The sequence below is a fragment of the Bradysia coprophila genome (genome assembly GCF_014529535.1).
Source record: "Bradysia coprophila strain Holo2 chromosome IV unlocalized genomic scaffold, BU_Bcop_v1 contig_81, whole genome shotgun sequence".
Lineage (NCBI taxonomy): Eukaryota > Metazoa > Arthropoda > Insecta > Diptera > Sciaridae > Bradysia > Bradysia coprophila.
Window position 1 is genome coordinate 5493210 of NW_023503375.1, and position 18628 is coordinate 5511837.

The 18628-nt window shown below is 36.5% G+C and overlaps 1 protein-coding gene across 3 annotated transcripts; it reads right to left on the reverse strand.

Moving 5' to 3' along the window:
• Nucleotides 1–3522: 3522 nt before the first annotated feature.
• LOC119072321 (EH domain-binding protein 1-like) lies at nucleotides 3523–10456 on the reverse strand. 3 transcript variants are annotated; one of them, XM_037177510.1, is made up of 10 exons: nucleotides 10277–10456; nucleotides 10016–10212; nucleotides 9271–9952; nucleotides 8554–9205; nucleotides 6131–6238; nucleotides 5564–5944; nucleotides 5273–5396; nucleotides 5109–5205; nucleotides 3939–4127; nucleotides 3523–3870 (listed from the first exon to the last, which is right to left on the reverse strand). In XM_037177510.1, the coding sequence occupies exons 1-10, from the start codon at nucleotides 10447–10449 to the stop codon at nucleotides 3792–3794; spliced, it is 2682 nt and encodes an 893-aa protein (XP_037033405.1). In that variant the 5' UTR covers nucleotides 10450–10456; the 3' UTR covers nucleotides 3523–3791. The 3 variants fall into 3 exon arrangements, with proteins under 3 accessions (XP_037033405.1, XP_037033404.1, XP_037033406.1); XM_037177509.1 differs by having other exon boundaries at nucleotides 5564–6238; XM_037177511.1 differs by lacking the exons at nucleotides 5564–5944; nucleotides 6131–6238.
• Between the last annotated feature and the right edge of the window lie 8172 nt (nucleotides 10457–18628).

The window sequence follows — 18628 nt, forward strand, 5'->3', positions numbered from 1 at the left end:
TCCAGACGATTCTTACCAAAATCTAAAACTATACTCGCGACACCCTTATTGGAATTTCTATAGACGCAATCGAACTCAATGTACTATGACTCAATTGCATAGCCTATTTTAGTGAATGTTCTTAAAGAATCTTGGGAATTTCCTGGAATTTTTGGAATTTCAATCCAAAAAAATTGCAATAGCCTAAAATAGGTCAAAGTAGGACGTCGACTACACGGGGAGTTACAATAATTTTGTGGAGACGAGGTGCTAATCATCTGACATATAACGAAACGAAACGGATGTTGCTTCCAACATTAGACAATAGTTTTAACAAACGAAGTAACAGATTTCCAAAGGATTTCTTCTCAGTTTTCAAGGATTTTCTACGTTTGATTTGATTTTCTGAAGTCTTTTATAAGGGATTTTCTTTGATTTTGTGGATTTATTTGTGTACTTTCTTTAGATTTTCTATGAATTTGAGAATTTTCTATCGTAAAATTTTGAAGAATTTTAATTTGACTGACAATCTATCTATATTTGCCCCTAGGATTTTCCTACAAGGCTTTGAGGATTTTCTGTAGTTTTCTGAGGATTTTTTTTTTCGATTTTGAGGATTTTTTAATTTTCAAAGGATTTTCTTTTGACTGGCAAAAAAATATCTGCCCTCGAATCTAGCTCTGACGAGATTTTTAGGCTTTGTGCTATAGTAAGTAATTGAATTTTGCATAATCTTAGGCGAAATCTGTTTAGCAGAAAAATCATTTTGAATTGAAACTCAGGCAAGTATGTGCAATAAAGTAGTCTCACTGTTGCATTTAGAGATTTTCTGATATTTTTGTGAAATGGCACAATTTAGTTGATTATGAACACAAACAACGGAACTGAAATTAAAATATTTGTTTTCTATTTCTCACTATTTTACGTCAAAATCAAATACACTTCAACTGAGCAAATGAAATTCTTCGTTTTACTGGTTTTCATATCTCCAAAAAAAAAATATTTGCAGAAAATGTAGGCCATTTACGTATGTTTGTAACTGATTGGAAAAGCGACCATTTACGTTCGCGCACTTTGTTTTGTTTTTATTTTATTTTTCTTTAATTCATTTTATTAGTTTTCTTTGGCAGTTGTTTCCAATTTGCATGGTATATGCATTTATACGTTGAACGTTCCGTTTATTCCACATAAAATCACACGGTCAGCGCACAACAAAAGCCAAAAATTTTTGTATTTTTGAAAAAAGCTTTGCTATGAACATATTTCGTTTTTCTTTCTTCCTGTTTTTCTTTTAATCTTCTTCTTCTTTAAGAGCAATGGACCCTTTGCAAATTTTTAGCCTACATTTAGGCGGAAAAATATTCGTTTTTTAATGATTTCTCTGAACAAAAATATTTTTTGATAAAGGAAAAGCAAAAATGCGTTACTTTTGAAGGAAAAATTGGTTTGTGGGTGATATTTTATCCCACTTGGAGAAACCTTTTCAGGTTGTTTAAATTTGTCCTCACGTTTCTCCTAGTGGGATAAGTTATCACAACAAACTAATTTTTCCGTTAAAAGTAAAATGTTTTTGCGTGGTTTAACGGTTCAAAAAACGAAAATTTTTCGCCTAAATGTAGGCTACAAATTTGCAAAGGGTCCATAGCTCTGAAAGAAGAAAAAATTAATTTTCTTTTTTTTTGTCTTATTTTATCAAAAATAATCGAGAAACTATGAAAAACTTCTAAAACACAATCTGATTCCATTAAATTCTTGGAATTTAAACAAACAAAAAAATTCTCTTTTCTGTTCCTTAAACATACAATTCATTTTTTTGTGATTTTTATAAAATCTAAATTCAAATTTTCTTCTTGGACAAATATTTTGTTGTTGTTTTACCTAATTTGCTTGAATAAACATTTCCATTTCATAAACGAAAAAACTTTAAAAAAAAAATCTTTAAATTTAAATTTAACTAAATGTCGTCGAATGACTCGTAAATAAATGGAAAAAATGTAACGAAATGTATAGGAATCAATACATTGGGAACAATTGTATTTAAAACATATCTGGACAAAAATAGACTCGAATTGGCAAAATATTGATTTTCACGCGAATGACACATTGTGGCACAATGAAACAGACTTTTACTGTACTAGGGAGGTAATGTGGCCGTTCCATCCCTAGGGAAAATCCTTTACCTCACTTGCATATCTTGTATCCAGATGAGTAAAAGTATCCGAAGGTTTCAGTCCGACTTCCCTGATACAGTAATCTACTATTATTGTCTGCCCTATGCAGCCTTTCGTAGCATCCAAACTCGAAATGAAAACTCACGATTTCGTCTGTCGGCTACGCCTCAGATCGACACAAAATACACAAGAAAGTACTACTTTTCATCGTCGTATATCCTAGTCACGTGAAAGTCGTATTACATGCTGAGGGTGTCGAAAGGAGTGTATGAATGACGAAAAATACGACTAACGATTGATTGAATGACAGTTACGGTTTTCGAAGCAGCAGCATGTGAAAATATTTTCATTTCAAAGAACGTCTGACTTTGGTGACAGTAGAGGTGTGCAGACCGAAAAAGAATTTAAAGTTGAACAAGTGAACAGCTACGACTTTAAGTCATACTTATAGTCAAGTGCCCAACGTCATTTTGAGTCTCTCAACTTGCCAGGCACGCCCAACCCGTTAACATTTTTATTGTCAATTCCAATTTCTAAGATGTGAAGTTGCCAAATATTTCCGCTAGGCCTACCATCGTCTAAGCCCATCTGGTGCTAAAAAACAAAGGTCCTAAAACAAATGTTTTTCGTATCGGACACTAGAACAATTTGGCATAGGTTTCCAATCGTGGTATTATGTGGGATTCAAACTGTCGTTGGGCATTTGTCTATTACCGGGCTACTCAAACGTTTTTACACCCAAACCGGTTAGCAGTTCAGTAATGAAGTCTATGAAAAAAGTCAGTTGTGTACATGAAACCACTCCGGGCAGACTTTCCAAGAATCATGTTCAGGTTTTTGCTTTTCAAGGAACTTGAGATTGACATGAATCAGATGCAAGTCATTTTCAGATTCAGGTCTATGGTTGACCGGTCCCAAAACTTAAGAAGACTGACAATGAAAACTGGTATCAAACGAGTGAATTACTACTTGAAAATACATTGTGGTTGTTAGGCTTGTTGGGTGACGTGTTCCCTAAAAATATTTGGATTTCCCAGTCCGAGCCTAGTGACCATTCGTCCAACATAACCTCAAAATGATTTTTCAAATCTCCTCTCAAATCCCAAAACTTTCTGCCAAAGTCGCGTGAAAAATGTATTTCATTCCAATGATTCCAATGCATTTCAAACGAAGACGAAAAAAAAACCTTCCCGTCCCCAATGGACTGATCCCGTTTTAACTGATCCAAAATTCCTTGCTGTGAATTTAGAATGATAACAAAAAGTGAAATTCAACATCAAAATTAATTAATTTAGAATTGATTGCAAACAAGTGTGTCGATGTAACACAACGAGGACATTATAGAGTGTTGATGGACAAACATTTTTTTGTAACTTCTTTAGTCAGTTGGGTTTTGTTTCTTAGTCTTACTCTACGGACGCGATAAATAATTTTTTTTGTTTTGTTTCCTTTTCTGGATTTTCATTTTTTTTGGTTGTGGAATTGATTTTCGGTTCATCCTTCTGTTTTGGAGTTTTTCTTGCTCTTAATCCCGACGAGACAATTTCATTTATTGGTTCATAGTCTCGTCGGCTATGGTGCAGAAAAACTAATTGTTGATCGTCCTTGCTGTGGATATAGACGGACCGAACAGCTTCGTTTCTACTGAATCACACATTTATCCTTGGCTGTTATGTCGACGTGCTCCAAGTCACGTTCAATTTCGTCGTCATCTTCAATACTATTCGGCAAGCATAAAACCAAAAATGTATTTCTAAAGAGACAAGTGACTGAAAACGAAAGACTTACGCTTGTTCCTGACTGTGCAAATGTTGTACCAATTCATTACGCTTGTCAACGATAGCCACTAGTTCAGCCAGCAGTAACGTTTCACGTTCTCTTTGTGCTTCCGACTTACGCCAATCTTCAACGGATAGAGCTGCTCTTAATTCGCGATTAAGAAGAGCGTATTTGCGTTCAAGATCGTTTTCTTGTTCCCTGCGGAAATTATTAAAAAGATTTGAATGAGTCATTAGTGAAAAAGAGGAAGCGAAATTTGGTGGCGTTCCATGGCGATCTTCTTTGATTAGAGCACATTTTTCACAATCCCTTCCAACCCACTGTCTGTAATTTTTGTGGAATGTCTGGATACGACAAAATTGCCTCGTTTTTGGATAGATTTTTGGATGAACTGTGCTAAATAGAAGTGAGAAGGCTGTCCGAAAATAGTCGAAAAAAACCCTAGTCAAACCACGTATACTTCACAGACTTCACTGGAAACGACACAGAGGGAAAGTCAGTATGGTGGGCCATATTTGACGGGGTGCCACTAGTTCACTTCAATCGCCAATTTTGGTTTTATTCTTAACTCGACACTAGGCAACACAGTCTTTGTACACAAATAACCGCATAGTACGTTGAATCGGTCTCGTTACTACTACAACACCAATAACTTTCAAAACTGTTGCGTTTTCTCAACTTTTTTTTTTGTAAAACGGGTGCAGTGGAACCACAGACGTCATTGAGACCAACGGATGCATACGGATTGCCGGTTGCTGGTTTAAGAAACTCCGGAAGTCCATTTTCCGGACAGCTTAGAGTGCAAGGTGTCGGGATCACAAGAAAAATGGAAAGAATCAGTCGTACCAGGACTCACGTCTAGTTTTATAGGTAAATCAGTTGTATCGAGTACGCAATTATTGACTGCTTTCACGGCGAGAATGTAGTTCAATGCTGTGTCCTTTGGAACTTCCGAATTGGAAGGCTGTACACGTCGGGATTAGGTAAAGTAATATCGGTTCGATTAGCTTGGGGGTTTTGAAGAATACGACTCGCTGACTTCTAACACTAATTAGACGTTCAAGAACGTTATAGGGGTATCAACGGGCTTTCGGGCTATCGGGGTTAAAAAGTAGTTAAATACAGATTGGGTTCGGTTCGGGCGGGTTTCAGTTTTTGATTCGGCTTTTCAATACTCACAATATATTTAACTGCATCTGTCGCCGCAGCAATGCATTTTTCTTGTTGACTAGAGTGAACCATTGCGACAGTAGTTGCTCTTCTGTCTCATCTGGATCTGGAAACAATAAACAATCGATTATTATCGTCCCATCAACAATCCGTGTTCGGGTTGCCAAATTTACTATCGATTATGCCTCCCATAACACTGCGCAGCTTCTTCTCCAGTGCGCTGGCCTTCAAATCAATGGATTCTTGTTCACGCTCGAGCGCTTCCAATTCACTTTCGATGTAGGACATTTGATCCAACTAAAAGGGAAAATCGAAACGTACAATTTTCAAAAATCGTTTTAAATCCGCGCCGATGCATCAGCCCATTTTCCGAGGCGGCTGATATTTATAACTCTAAATGCTATGCATGCTAACAACATATGTATTGATCTATGTACAGAATTGAATGAGATGAAATCTCCTACCTTCTTTTCCCGTTGCGGTGAGATTCTGTCTAAAACCGAATTGAAACTTTGCAACGGCGAATTGCCGTTCCTTTCATTCCGTTTGCTCGGACTGGTTCGTTTATTGTTGTCCGATTCGTTCAGGCCATTTTTGATCATATCCCGTGGCGGTGTTATTCGCGGCGAATTCGATTGTTTCACCGGCGAACCGTCTTTGTTGGTCGGCCGGGGGAAGAATCCATCGGTCGTGTTAATCGGCGATATTGTACGTTCGGGAGACAATGTTATCCTGTGAGTGATCAGTTTGATCGGAGATGTGGGCGATTCGATGTTGTGTGATTTGGCACGGGTTTCGGCGATTAGGCGTCGGGCATGTTCACGGAGACGAGCCTGACGCTCTTCCTGTATTTTTTTTTGTTGTTCGTGTGATTCGTCGGATGTATGTACAGAATACAGAAACAGTGTTGAAATTGATGGACGAGATGACACGAATGATGAAACAAAGGAGGGCGGAAATAAAATGCAAAAAAAAATTTTTTTTTTGTTACAAAACCAAACAAAATCAACTGAAAATCTTGTGTTATTTACATCTAAATCTGCTTTGCCGTTATCAAGCGCTGCATTGCTCTTATTATTAAGACGTTCCATCATAGCCTTGGCTTTTGCGCTCATTTCTTTGTGACGTGAAAGCAATTTCTAAAACAAAAAATTTAAAGAAAAACACAGCAAACTCAAAAACGATTCTAAAATTTTGATGTCATGATTAGACAGAGAGCAGGAACTACTCTTTGGGAAAACATTTTCTTCCATTTTCTAAAAATTTTCTACATTTTTCCGAAATTTGAGGAAAGGAAAAAAAATCTGGAAAAATTAAGGAAAATTCAAGAAAATGTCGGAAAATGTTTTCCCAAAAATAGTCCCTGCTGCAGAGCTATAAAAGTTATGAAGAAAATATAGAATTAATCTCAGACTAATGCACAAGAGCACAAATTGGAAGTCCGAAAAACGAATTTTGCTACATTAGGAACAGTCGAATATGTTTTATCGACACAGTCCGCTAGTCAGCATAAACTATCTATCTGAAGACATTTCTACGTATAAACACTACTACAATATCTAGCGGATGCTCTAATAGCTCTATGACACTGAATGTGATCGCCTGAACGACAAATGCATTGAATCGAAGAGAGAACGAAAGGCACATCAAACAGGAAGTGATAAACGGCTTGAATTCGAGTTCAGGTCGAGATCATGTAATTTTTCTATCGTTTCCCTTTTTCATGTTCGTGGTTAGGAAAGACTCGTCTCGTTAAAGATGAATTAATAGGACTGATACCACGACAACTTAGAACAAAATTAGACATTTAGGGACAAGGGTTCAAGATGCGGATTGAGTTACAGCTATATTGTCCTGTGTAGATCGCTTGGATCCCTTATTAGGCTTGGAAAAATCATTTCGTTTTCGGAGCTAGAGGCCGTGAAGTTAACATCTGTATCTGTAAGAAGGGGGCCAAAATCATTTTCGCCTCATAACTCGAAGAAATGAAGAACAATTTTAAAAGTTTCTTTTTCTTTAGGTCTGTTGTTCCTTAAAATACGTTTGAGTATACACACTATGAGGTCCATATTGCATTGCCAATATCTCCGGCAAAACAAAATCGTCATTTTAATTGAGTGCCGGTCAGCAGTGACAATGTTCCTTGACCATACAATGCATGGTAGGAAAGCTTAGCCTCTGTAGCATCATAACCGCATCATAATACCAGGATACATGGTTTTTGGTGAGTTGCTTTGTCAAGGTGGAGACAGTTTTAGAAGTTCAAATTCCCGTCATGTGCAGTGCAACGTTTCCAAGTATGATACTACAGAGACTAGGTTGTCCTACCATACACGCCATGTCTCGAAACATTTTCATTGCAGCCGGTCAAGGGGCTCATGAAAATTACGATTTTTCCAAAATTACGTGGCGAGTGACGAGAACGCCAAATGTAATCTCTCCGGGACAATATGAGTCAATGTTTTGGTCAACGTTTTTTGTACCTTAAGACCCCTTTTACAAGAAATATTGCCTCAAGTTCGGACTATAAGGTATCTGGTCCAAAACAAGAATGCAGGTGCTATTTGCACCCGTGTACAAACAGCATACAGTACACTAGTTACACAAGGTAGTAAATGGTAGATTCAAGTTGCATGTGATGGAACACTCAATTGTTTTCTCAGTTGGTACAATGAAAAGTGTGTTGCCGTGTGGGTACAAATAGTCTTTCATAGACTGGCACAAATAGTGTGTTTTAGGCTATTTGCACCCGAGTGCAAATGATAATTTTTTAGACTATTTGCACCTGTGTGTAAATAGTCAATTCGGAATGTGTGATACAAGGCTTGTCTTTCTTTGAGACATCAATAGTATAGTTAGTGCCAAGGATACCGAGTTCGAGGTGATTACGCATCCGCAATTATTCATCAATAGTGTCTATGGACTACCACAATATCCAAGGTAGTTCTAATAGGTAGCCACACTGGCAACACACATCATTACGTCATAGCCACGACTTACTGCTCCATCTATGATCAACAAATGGAAGCTCATTCATACTAGATTTCAAGTCGAATTGAATGGATTTCATTAGAATAAATGAGTACGCACAACAGGCCCATTTGAGGGCAAGGTGCAGGGTTCGTCCCGATCAAGCAATCCAAACCCTAGTGCCTAATTACGTATACTAAGCGGCAATTTCAACTAACGTTGGTATTCGCACGGTGGGGACATTGTGTGCAACATGATTCGAAGACATGAAATTGTACAAATCAAGATTGAATGGGGAATACTACACGCTACGTTGGTTACGCTCCGCATAATTCGTTTTTTTTTCTACTGATGAAGGAATGACCAACAATTTCTCTTACAATTTGTGATAATGACACAACAATTACGGGGAGGATCAAAAATAATCAAAATAAGAACGAAAATCGAACGAAAATCTCCACTGAACAAGTCAAATCAAACTTACATTGGCTGTTATTGGATCAATGGTCGGTGTTGACGATTCCACAACATCCCTATTGGAACTGTTCTTCGATTCGTCTTGCACCGCCGACGAGAAATTCGGTTTATCGTCCTCATCGTCATCGGAACCGAACGGGTCGGTCAATTCACGCCGTGTCATCAGCATTGGTTTCTCCTTCGGAACGGCATCATTGCCGACTGGTGTAGGTACAACGGTATTTCGTTCTTTGCTCGGTGACAGAACCTTGCCCAGCAAATGCTTCGAACCGGAAAGTATGAGATTTTTGACGTCCCGTTTTTCCGTCGGTGATTTCTGGCCACCGTCATCGTCGTCGATAGAAATTTGGTGATTCAGTTGAAGTTTCAGATGGTCCAGTTTCATTACGTTATGCGAGGGCAGGTTATCCGTTTTGTAGTTTCCGATAATGTATGACGACTCGTCAGACGTGCTGCCGATCTGTTCGATTTGCAGTTGATGGCCGGTGAAGTGAGCTCTCAACTGATAGAGATATGTCATGACGGCAAGTTTGTCGGGAACTGCTAATAGGCTCATATCACGAGGTTCAATTACGCGAGGAATTCCTAACGTTTCGGCCGCATCGAAAGCCGTTCGACAATTCGAAACGACATCGTGCGGTGAAAGAGAATCCATGTCACTAGAAATAAACAATTTTTTTTTGTCATTACCTCAGCTCAAGCGGAACCAGCGGCAGGGACTTACATTAAATCAGGTCGAAACGAATGTATCACAGCACAGAAAGCCATTCCATTTCTCCAACTTGTCGTTAAATTAGTTACTTTGACGCCGGGATAGTCCCGTGTCACATCCTTGCACCATTCCAGTAAATCTTGCCCTGGTGTCCGGTCTTTCGTGGCAGTCTTCCCCACAACTTTATTTGCATTCAAATTCTCCGGTTGATTGTCGTAATTCTTCTTCAAATTCAGTGGCTGCAGTTCCATTCGTATCCTATCGCGATTTTCATTTGTCAGTACTGCAGCCGGTGCATCTCGACCATTCGTTTCTTTAATTTCTTTCTTGTCGTTCAGTAGCAGCTGTGATTTCTCCAAATTTTTGAAATTTTTCTGTGTCTCCAGTGTAGGTTCCTTTTTCAGACTTTGTTGCTCACGTTGGTCGACAATTGAAATGGGTTTCTCCTCGACCTTTTCAATGACGACCTCTGTGGCTGTAGGTTTCGTTTCAATTTTTATTGGTTGGAATTGACTTCGAATGGGAACGGTAGCAAATGGAGTGGCCGTCGGTTCGTTCGTTGTTACGGCTGATTGAATGGCGGAGGTCTTCATTTCACTTTTCGGCGAAACTGTTTGTGCGAACCGATCGTTGTCCAGTTCGGGATAGTAAGGGTTTTCACAGATTGGCGTTGGGTCTTCGGTCAGTGATGGAACTGTAAAGAAAGTTTCAATTTCAAGGTAGCTGTTCCAATCTTTCAATCTTGAATTATACTGACCACTCATCGGTGTAGCTAATTCTGATCCAGTCAAGCTGTTCGTAAGTTGTTCCAGTTGAGCCGTGAAGTCTAACACATGCTCCGATATATCTCCGGTGCTTTCTAAATCTGTAAATTCTTCCAGATCGTCTAGTGGTGCAATGTCTGAATTATTATTGACTGACATCAGTGACACAACACTTTGCATGTCCTCGTCACTGAAACGGAGAGGCAAAAATGATGAAAAAACGGAAAATTTTAGTAAAAATGCTATAATCTTACGTGGCTTTTCCTTCTCTTAAAAATACACAACTTAAGGTAAGTTCTAAGTCTGCGGACGTAATTTTTCGGGTTACTGGTTTCAGGCTAAGCGTAAATGATTGTTGGGTAGGTAATTCACTAGCATATTTCCGCATGTTTATGCTTGCTGATGCGATCACTCGTTTCTTTCCCATTGTCGAAATCTGTGAACAATAAGAAGAGAAAAAGGTAATATCTATCAAACGTCCTGTGGGGTACCTTCTGAACACCGGCTCAGGATAATAAAAACAATTGATGCAGAGACTGATGCTGTGTTTCGTGCAATACATTTATCGCTGTTCTAGTCATGTATCAAACAGTGAGAGTAGCCCTAGTTTATGTCTTGTTAACCACACATCTTAAAAACTTTGAATTGAAGTCAAAATGAACGTGTTGGAACCAAATGAAGAATCGAATTGAAAAGTAATTTTTTTTTTGGTGGGTTGGTCGTGCCTGACAAATCAAATTTTCGAATTTTCAACTTGTCAGGCATATCCATCCCCCGAAAGAATTTTTTTTTTCATTTCCATTCTTTATCATGCTCCAATATCTTCATTTTTACTCCAATTTGGATCTCTCAGGTTTCAAACTGTGGCCTTATAAGTACCGTGGGGCACTGGTCTAACAGTTCATGTACAAATCAATCTCTTAAAAGGCCTTGGTATGGGGCCATATTGTATGCTACCTCAGACGAAAAAGATTTGTTTTACTGGCACTTTCGTTTGTGAGAAACAAGGGTAAGCCTAGTGTCCATCTCAGTCGTCCCTATCGTATAGGCATCAAACTACCGTCAAAATGAAGGTATTGGTGCCGCAAAAGGAATTGGAAGGTAGGAAAGGACCTACGCCGCCAATGGGCCTGTCAGCGTATCCACATTACAGAGAGATTTTACAATTATGAATTGTAAATCATATGATTGATCTATTAGAACATAGGTGTCGATAGTAGTTGATATTTTAGAATTATACGATTTTGACTTATGACCAGGTGAGGGTGCCTACATCGCAATGAGAACATTGTCGATAGTAAATACCTTCACCTGGCCTTATGTATGAGAACTTGAGAATCTTGATCTTTTTTTAGAGACCTATTACTATCGATAGAGCTGACTAAGTGTAAACGGGCTGACATGATGTATACATCAGGTCTGTATAAAATCCGCCTTGCGTTAGGCATTTGCATAAAATCCGCTTTGCGTTAGGCATTTCAAATCTAATTTTTGTAAACTGAAATGAATGTCATTGTAAAGGGTATTTGTTGGCCTCTATTAGCTCGATTTTGCACTAGTTTTTGTCTATTTAATCGCGAACAAAATGTAATTCGTCGTCTTTAAATTCATATACGCCTACGGGCGAGCGAATATATGGGGTTGAGTTAGTACGTTAAATAAATGGTAAAATCACAAAGCATTCAATTTGGATTTTATTCAAGGTCTGCGAGAGCCTATTTTTGAGAAATTGTTTTCTTGATTTTCTTCATTTTATCGAATTTTCCGTCAGAACATACATCTTTCGTATGGGGTATTGTAATAAGTGGTAAGTTTCAAACCAATGTCTCATGAGTGGCTGCAATACACTCTTTAGCATCCTAACTAGCTTGTAACTACCCTTATTAAGGTGGTAAAAATTCAACGCAGCCTTTGTATTTTAAGACGAATCTACACATGGTTAAATTGTTGCCTACTTTTCGGGAAAAAATTATTATTATTTTGATGATAATTTTGGACTCGCATTCTTTTTGGAAAAAGTACGACCATCGTTTGGTGTTAAAATGTGTTAGCTTTCAGGAAAAATTAAATAAATGCTTGTGGCGATGTAACCTAACTCCGATAAAACTCAAAATATGTGAGAAATATATTTAGAAAACTGGCGTTGATACGGGGAAGAAATATGGCATGGAGGAGATTCTCTTCATGATAGCGCACTTGCATCAAAATACACCGGAAATGGTTTTTTGTTAAGACATTTTTAATCAAAGCTTCGTACACAGATTTTTTGTTTACTTTAAAAATAATTTTGTTTTCCCCTTGTTATCATCAATCATATCATGGTTTTCTGCATATGATGCAAGTACAAAGCATTAAATAAACTTAAAACATTTTTTAGCGTACAATATGAAGATGATGATGGTTTTTATATAATAATATCAAGTTTTCAGTTTTTTTTTACTATTTTTTTTTCAATGAATTTTTCTTCGTTCATTTTGCAATAAATAAATATTTTCCTTACTTATATTTACTGTCAATATTTTGGATTGAGTCTCGGGTTAGTTGAAAAGAAAATTATAAAAATTACAATATGGTATCAAGGTATCATCAACAGTGTTACGAACATACACACAAGCTTGGTTGAAATTGCATAAAATTTGATTTTTCCTTTTTCAACAAACTTTTGATGCCCACAACGAGCCTCACTTTTCAAATTACATCTTCCTATAAAAACCGACCTAGTAGCAGGGTAAAATGTTTTGGTTACCGACAAAATTAAATCGAAGCTATACCAAGAAAGGACGCAGCCACATTAACATTGTGAAACGTGACCTCAGATCCATTTTGGGCAGTCCGTCTGAGCACTTTATGGTATAAACTTTTTTTTTAGTGAGACTATAGCACTGTAGCAAGAGCATTTTTTCCAAATTTTATATATTATATTATATTACTATTCAGTTATAAATGTCGATTTTAAAAGTTGGCTGAAGCAGGGACTATTTTTGGGGAAGCAATTTCCCTAATTTTCATAAATTATAGAAAATTTTTCTCAATTTTCCTAGAAACACTTTTTTTTGGAAAAATCTATAAACTTTCGGGAAAATGTGCGAAAAGTTAAATAAATTCCCAAAAATAGTCTCAAAATAGTCAATCAAAAAATTCGGTCAGTGGCTTAAAGTAAGGCTTTAATACTGAATAACGAAAATTTCTGAAAAAAGAACATTTTTGGGGGCTGTGCCAATGCGGCAAAGTTTGCTGAGAGTGATTTTTTAATAATTTTACACAAGAAAAGAGGTGACTAAACCATATTTGACTGTTTTACATAACTTGAACGACCACAATAAAACATAGTATCTGAGTATGGAGATTAAAATTTCAATTTCGTTGACAAAACGTAGCAATTTCAAAAATCTAAATAGCGAACCTCTGATCATTTTGGTGCTAAATAAGTCATTCCGTCACGATCATAAATATTTGTCGAAAAAGATTAGTAGAATCTACTAACCAGCATTCTAACTTCAGTCGGGACGAAGCTACTAACAATTTCAAATGGGTTTAATGGTCAAATAGTTAAAGACTAAGTGATCTATAAATTTTAATAAACGAGATGCGCCAACAGCAAGGATTGAATGTTTCTCTTACAAAATGGCAAGAGAAATGCCTTCAGAATATGAAATTTGTGCCAATAGATATATCTTCCATTGCGTCTATCGGTTATTATTGCGCATCTGATGCCTCTGAAATAAATCCTACGCAACCAATGAACTGTTAATCCAATTCTTTAAAGGAAATTGATTCCACATGTCCTAAATAGCAATGAAGATAAACTCCCAGGTATGGTCTTATGCCACAGCGGAAGACATAATGACTATAACAGCGGATTCAAACGCACTCATTTTCATATTATTTTGACATGAATAATGAAGGCGTTAAAAGAAAAATCGAATGGTTCATTGGCTCTGATATTGTACCTTTAAGCCTCAAAAGCCAAGCGAAGAAAGATGAGTTTATTCAAGGAACTCCAAAAACAGGCAAACGAAGAGAATTTAAATAAGGAACCTCCTCGAAGCAGTCGTCCAACATTCTCATATAAATTCAGTTTTTTATCTTGGTATAAAACCAACTGCGTTACGGATGTTCCATATAAAATAAGGATGTTCCTATGCCTGTTCTCGGAGTGCGTTGCTTTACTACACAAAACTCTGAGTTGAGTTTTAAAATCTATATTCACCACTCCAAAGTACACAGTCTAGACCATTATTTGGGCGATGATTTCGGTAATAATGTGGTATGTAACCAGTTAGGTTTTTAGGATTTTATCGTTCGTTCACTTTGCATACAAATTTTGAAATCCCATTTTGCCGTGAGACAAGTTGTCAGGTGAATGTAAAATAGGAAAAAATATTTTTTTGGGTGTCAAATTAAAGGAACATCCATTTTTATAGCAATAATCTGTTCAACGATGCTGTGTGTTGTTCATGCAATAAATAAATAAAAAATTTAAAAAAGAAAAATCATCAACCTGAACAGAAACTCCTACACAGCATAAATTACATCCTTACACACTAACAATATTCTTAAAAACAAAATTAAAGACAAAAATTACACTTGTAAATATCACTAATATCCAAACTAGACGAATAAGATGCGCGCTAGTTAAAAAATATTTTTTTCCTCCGCTCTTCCCCCGACTAAAAAAACGTTTTCCTCTCCTAAAACAAAGTCGGAACAAAGGACAATAATCTTCAGCAGAATTTTTCATTTTCCTTAATTTTTTGTGGACAAAAATTTGTTTTTCATTTTTCGTTAAGTTTTTCGATTCGACTACAGTGTAGACTCTGAACTCTGCGAAATGATTATGTGCTGATTCTGAATTTGCAAATTATAACAAAAATTCTCGGACAAATACGTAACGACACATCGACAAAATAATTTCGACAACATATTCGAAAAACTTAATTGCACACAGCCTGCACGGCTAGCATTTAGATGAGAATTAGGCTTTCCCTCTCTCACCCTCAAAAAATTCTGACGATAAGGTCAGGTCCAGTAAAACTTTTATTGGGTCCACCCGCTCTAAATATTCATTTTGTAGTTCCTGTTGCACCCAATATAATAGATTACGAGTTGCAACACCGAAACCTCAAAACTTGTTGTATGGACCAAAGGATTGCAAATAATCTTATTGGCAATAATTGGTTTTCATAAGAAAGCGCTTCGGTCCAGACGAAATCTAAAATCTAAAACTATACTCGCGACACCCTTATTGGAATTTCTATAGACGCAATGGAACTCAATGTACTATGACTCAATTGCATAGCCTATTTTAGTGAATGTTCTTAAAGAATCTTGGGAATTTCCTGGAATTTTTGGAATTTCAATCCAAAAAAATTGCAATAGCCTAAAATAGGTCAAAGTAGGACGTCGACTACACGGGGAGTTACAATAATTTTGTGGAGAACGAGGTGCTAATCATCTGACATATGACGAAACGAAACGGATGATAAACGCTCATGCTAAAACAATGTAAACGAAGCAATTAAGTGAAACGGATGTTGCTTCCAACATTAGACAATAGTTTTAACAAACGAAGTAACAGATTTCCAAAGGATTTCTTCTCAGTTTTCAAGGATTTTCTACGTTTGATTTGATTTTCTGAAGTCTTTTATAAGGGATTTTCTTTGATTTTGTGGATTTATTTGTGTACTTTCTTTATGAATTTGAGAATTTTCTATCGTAAAATTTTGAAGAATTTTAATTTGACTGACAATCTATCTATATTTGCCCCTAGAATTTTCCTACAAGGCTTTGAGGATTTTCTGTAGTTTTCTGAGGATTTTTTTTTCGATTTTGAGGATTTTTTAAGTTTCAAAGGATTTTCTTTTGACTGGCAAAAAAATATCTGCCCTCGAATCTAGCTCTGACGAGATTTTTAGGCTTTGTGCTATAGTAAGTAATTGAAGGCAAGTATGTGCAATAAAGTAGTCTCACTGTTGCATTTAGAGATTTTCTGATATTTTTGTGAAATGGCACAATTTAGTTGATTATGAACACAAACAACGGAACTGAAATTAAAATATTTGTTTTCTATTTCTCACTATTTTACGTCAAAATCAAATACACTTCAACTGAGCAAATGAAATTCTTCGTTTTACTGGTTTTCATATCTCCAAAAAAAAAAATATTTGCAGAAAATGTAGGCCATTTACGTATGTTTGTAACTGATTGGAAAAGCGACCATTTACGTTCGCGCACTTTGTTTTGTTTTTATTTTATTTTTCTTTAATTCATTTTATTAGTTTTCTTTGGCAGTTGTTTCCAATTTGCATGGTATATGCATTTATACGTTGAACGTTCCGTTTATTCCACATAAAATCACACGGTCAGCGGACAACAAAAGCCAAAATTTTTTGTATTTTTGAAAAAAGCTTTGCTATGAACATATTTCGTTTTTCTTTCTTCCTGTTTTTCTTTTAATCTTCTTCTTCTTTAAGAGTAATGGACCCTTTGCAAATTTTTAGCCTACATTTAGGCGGAAAAATATTCGTTTTTTAATGATTTCTCTGAACAAAAATATTTTTTGATAAAGGAAAAGCAAAAATGCGTTACTTTTGAAGGAAAAATTGGTTTGTGGGTGATATTTTATCCCACTTGGAGAAACCTTTTCAGGTTGTTTAAATTTGTCCTCACGTTTCTCCTAGTGGGATAAGTTATCACAACAAACTAATTTTTCCGTTAAAAGTAAAATGTTTTTGCGTGGTTTAACGGTTCAAAAAACGAAAATTGTTCGCCTAAATGTAGGCTACAAATTTGCAAAGGGTCCATAGCTCTGAAAGAAGAAAAAATTAATTTTCTTTTTTTGTCTTATTTTATCAAAAATAATCGAGAAACTATGAAAAACTTCTAAAACACAATCTGATTCCATTAAATTCTTGGAATTTAAACAAACAAAAAAATTCTCTTTTCTGTTCCTTAAATTTTTTTTTGTGATTTTTATAAAATCTAAATTCAAATTTTCTTCTTGGACAAATATTTTGTTGTTGTTTTACATAATTTGCTTGAATAAACATTTCCATTTCATAAACGAAAAAACTTTAAAAAAAAATCTTTAAATTTTCAAACAACCAAAATTTCCTTTAACTAAATGTCGTCGAATGACTCGTAAATAAATGGAAAAAATGTAACGAAATGTATAGGAATCAATACATTGGGAACAATTGTATTTAAAACATATCTGGACAAAAATAGACTCGAATTGGCAAAATATTGATTTTCACGCACAATGAAACAGACTTTTACTGTACTAGGGAGGTAATGTGGCCATTCCATCCCTAGGGAAAATCCTTTACCTCACTTGCATATCTTGTATCCAGATGAGTAAAAGTATCCGAAGGTTTCAGGCCGACTTCCCTGATACAGTAATCTACTATTATTGTCTGCCCTATGCAGCCTTTCGTAGCATCCAAACTCGAAATGAAAACTCACGATTTCGTCTGTCGGCTACGCCTCAGATCGACACAAAATATACAAGAAAGTAAAGAAAGTTTTCATCGTCGTATATCCTAGTCACGTGAAAGTCGTATTACATGCTGAGGGTGTCGAAAGGAGTGTATGAATGACGAAAAATACGACTAACGATTGATTGAATGACAGTTACGGTTTTCGAAGCAGCAGCATGTGAAAATATTTTCATTTCAAAGAACGTCTGACTTTGGCGACAGTATAGGTGTGCGGACCGAAAAAGAATTTAAAGTTGAACAAGTGAACAGCTACGACTTTAAGTCATACTTATAGTCAAGTGCCCAACGTCATTTTGAGTCTCTCAACTTGCCATGCACGCCCAACCCGTTAACATTTTTATTGTCAATTCCATTGTTCATTTGGCTCCCAATACCTTCACTTTTGCACCAATTTCTAAGATGTGAAGTTGCCAAATATTTCCGCTAGGCCTACCATAGTCTAAGCCCATCTGGTGCTAAAAAACAAAGGTCCTAAAACAAATGTTATTCGTATCGGACACGCTATCGTGGTATTATGTGGGATTCCAACTGTCGTTGGGCATTGGTCTATTACCGGGCTACTCAAACGTTTTTACACCCAAACCGGTTAGCAGTTCAGTAATGAAGTCTATGAAAAAAGTCAGTTATGTACATGAAACCACTCCGGGCAGACCTTCCAAGAATCATGTTCAGGTTTTTGCTTTTCAAGGAACTTGAGATTGACATGAATCAGATGCAAGTCATTTTCAGATTCAGGTCTATGGTTGACCGGTCCCAAATCTTAAGAAGACTGACAATGAAAACTGGTATCAAACGAGTGAATTACTACTTGAAAATACATTGTGGTTGTTAGGCTTGTTGGGTGACGTGTTCCCTAAAAATATTTGGATTTCCCAGTCCGAGCCTAGTGACCGCCATTCGTCCAACATAACCTCAAAATGATTTTTCAAATCTCCTCTCAAATCCCAAAACTTTCTGCCAAAGTCGCGTGAAAAATGTATTTCATTCCAATGATTCCAATGCAATTCAAACGAAGACGAAAAAAAAAACCTTCCCGTCCCCAATGGACTGATCCCGTTTTAACTGATCCAAAATTCCTTGCTGTGAATTTAGAATGATAACAAAAAG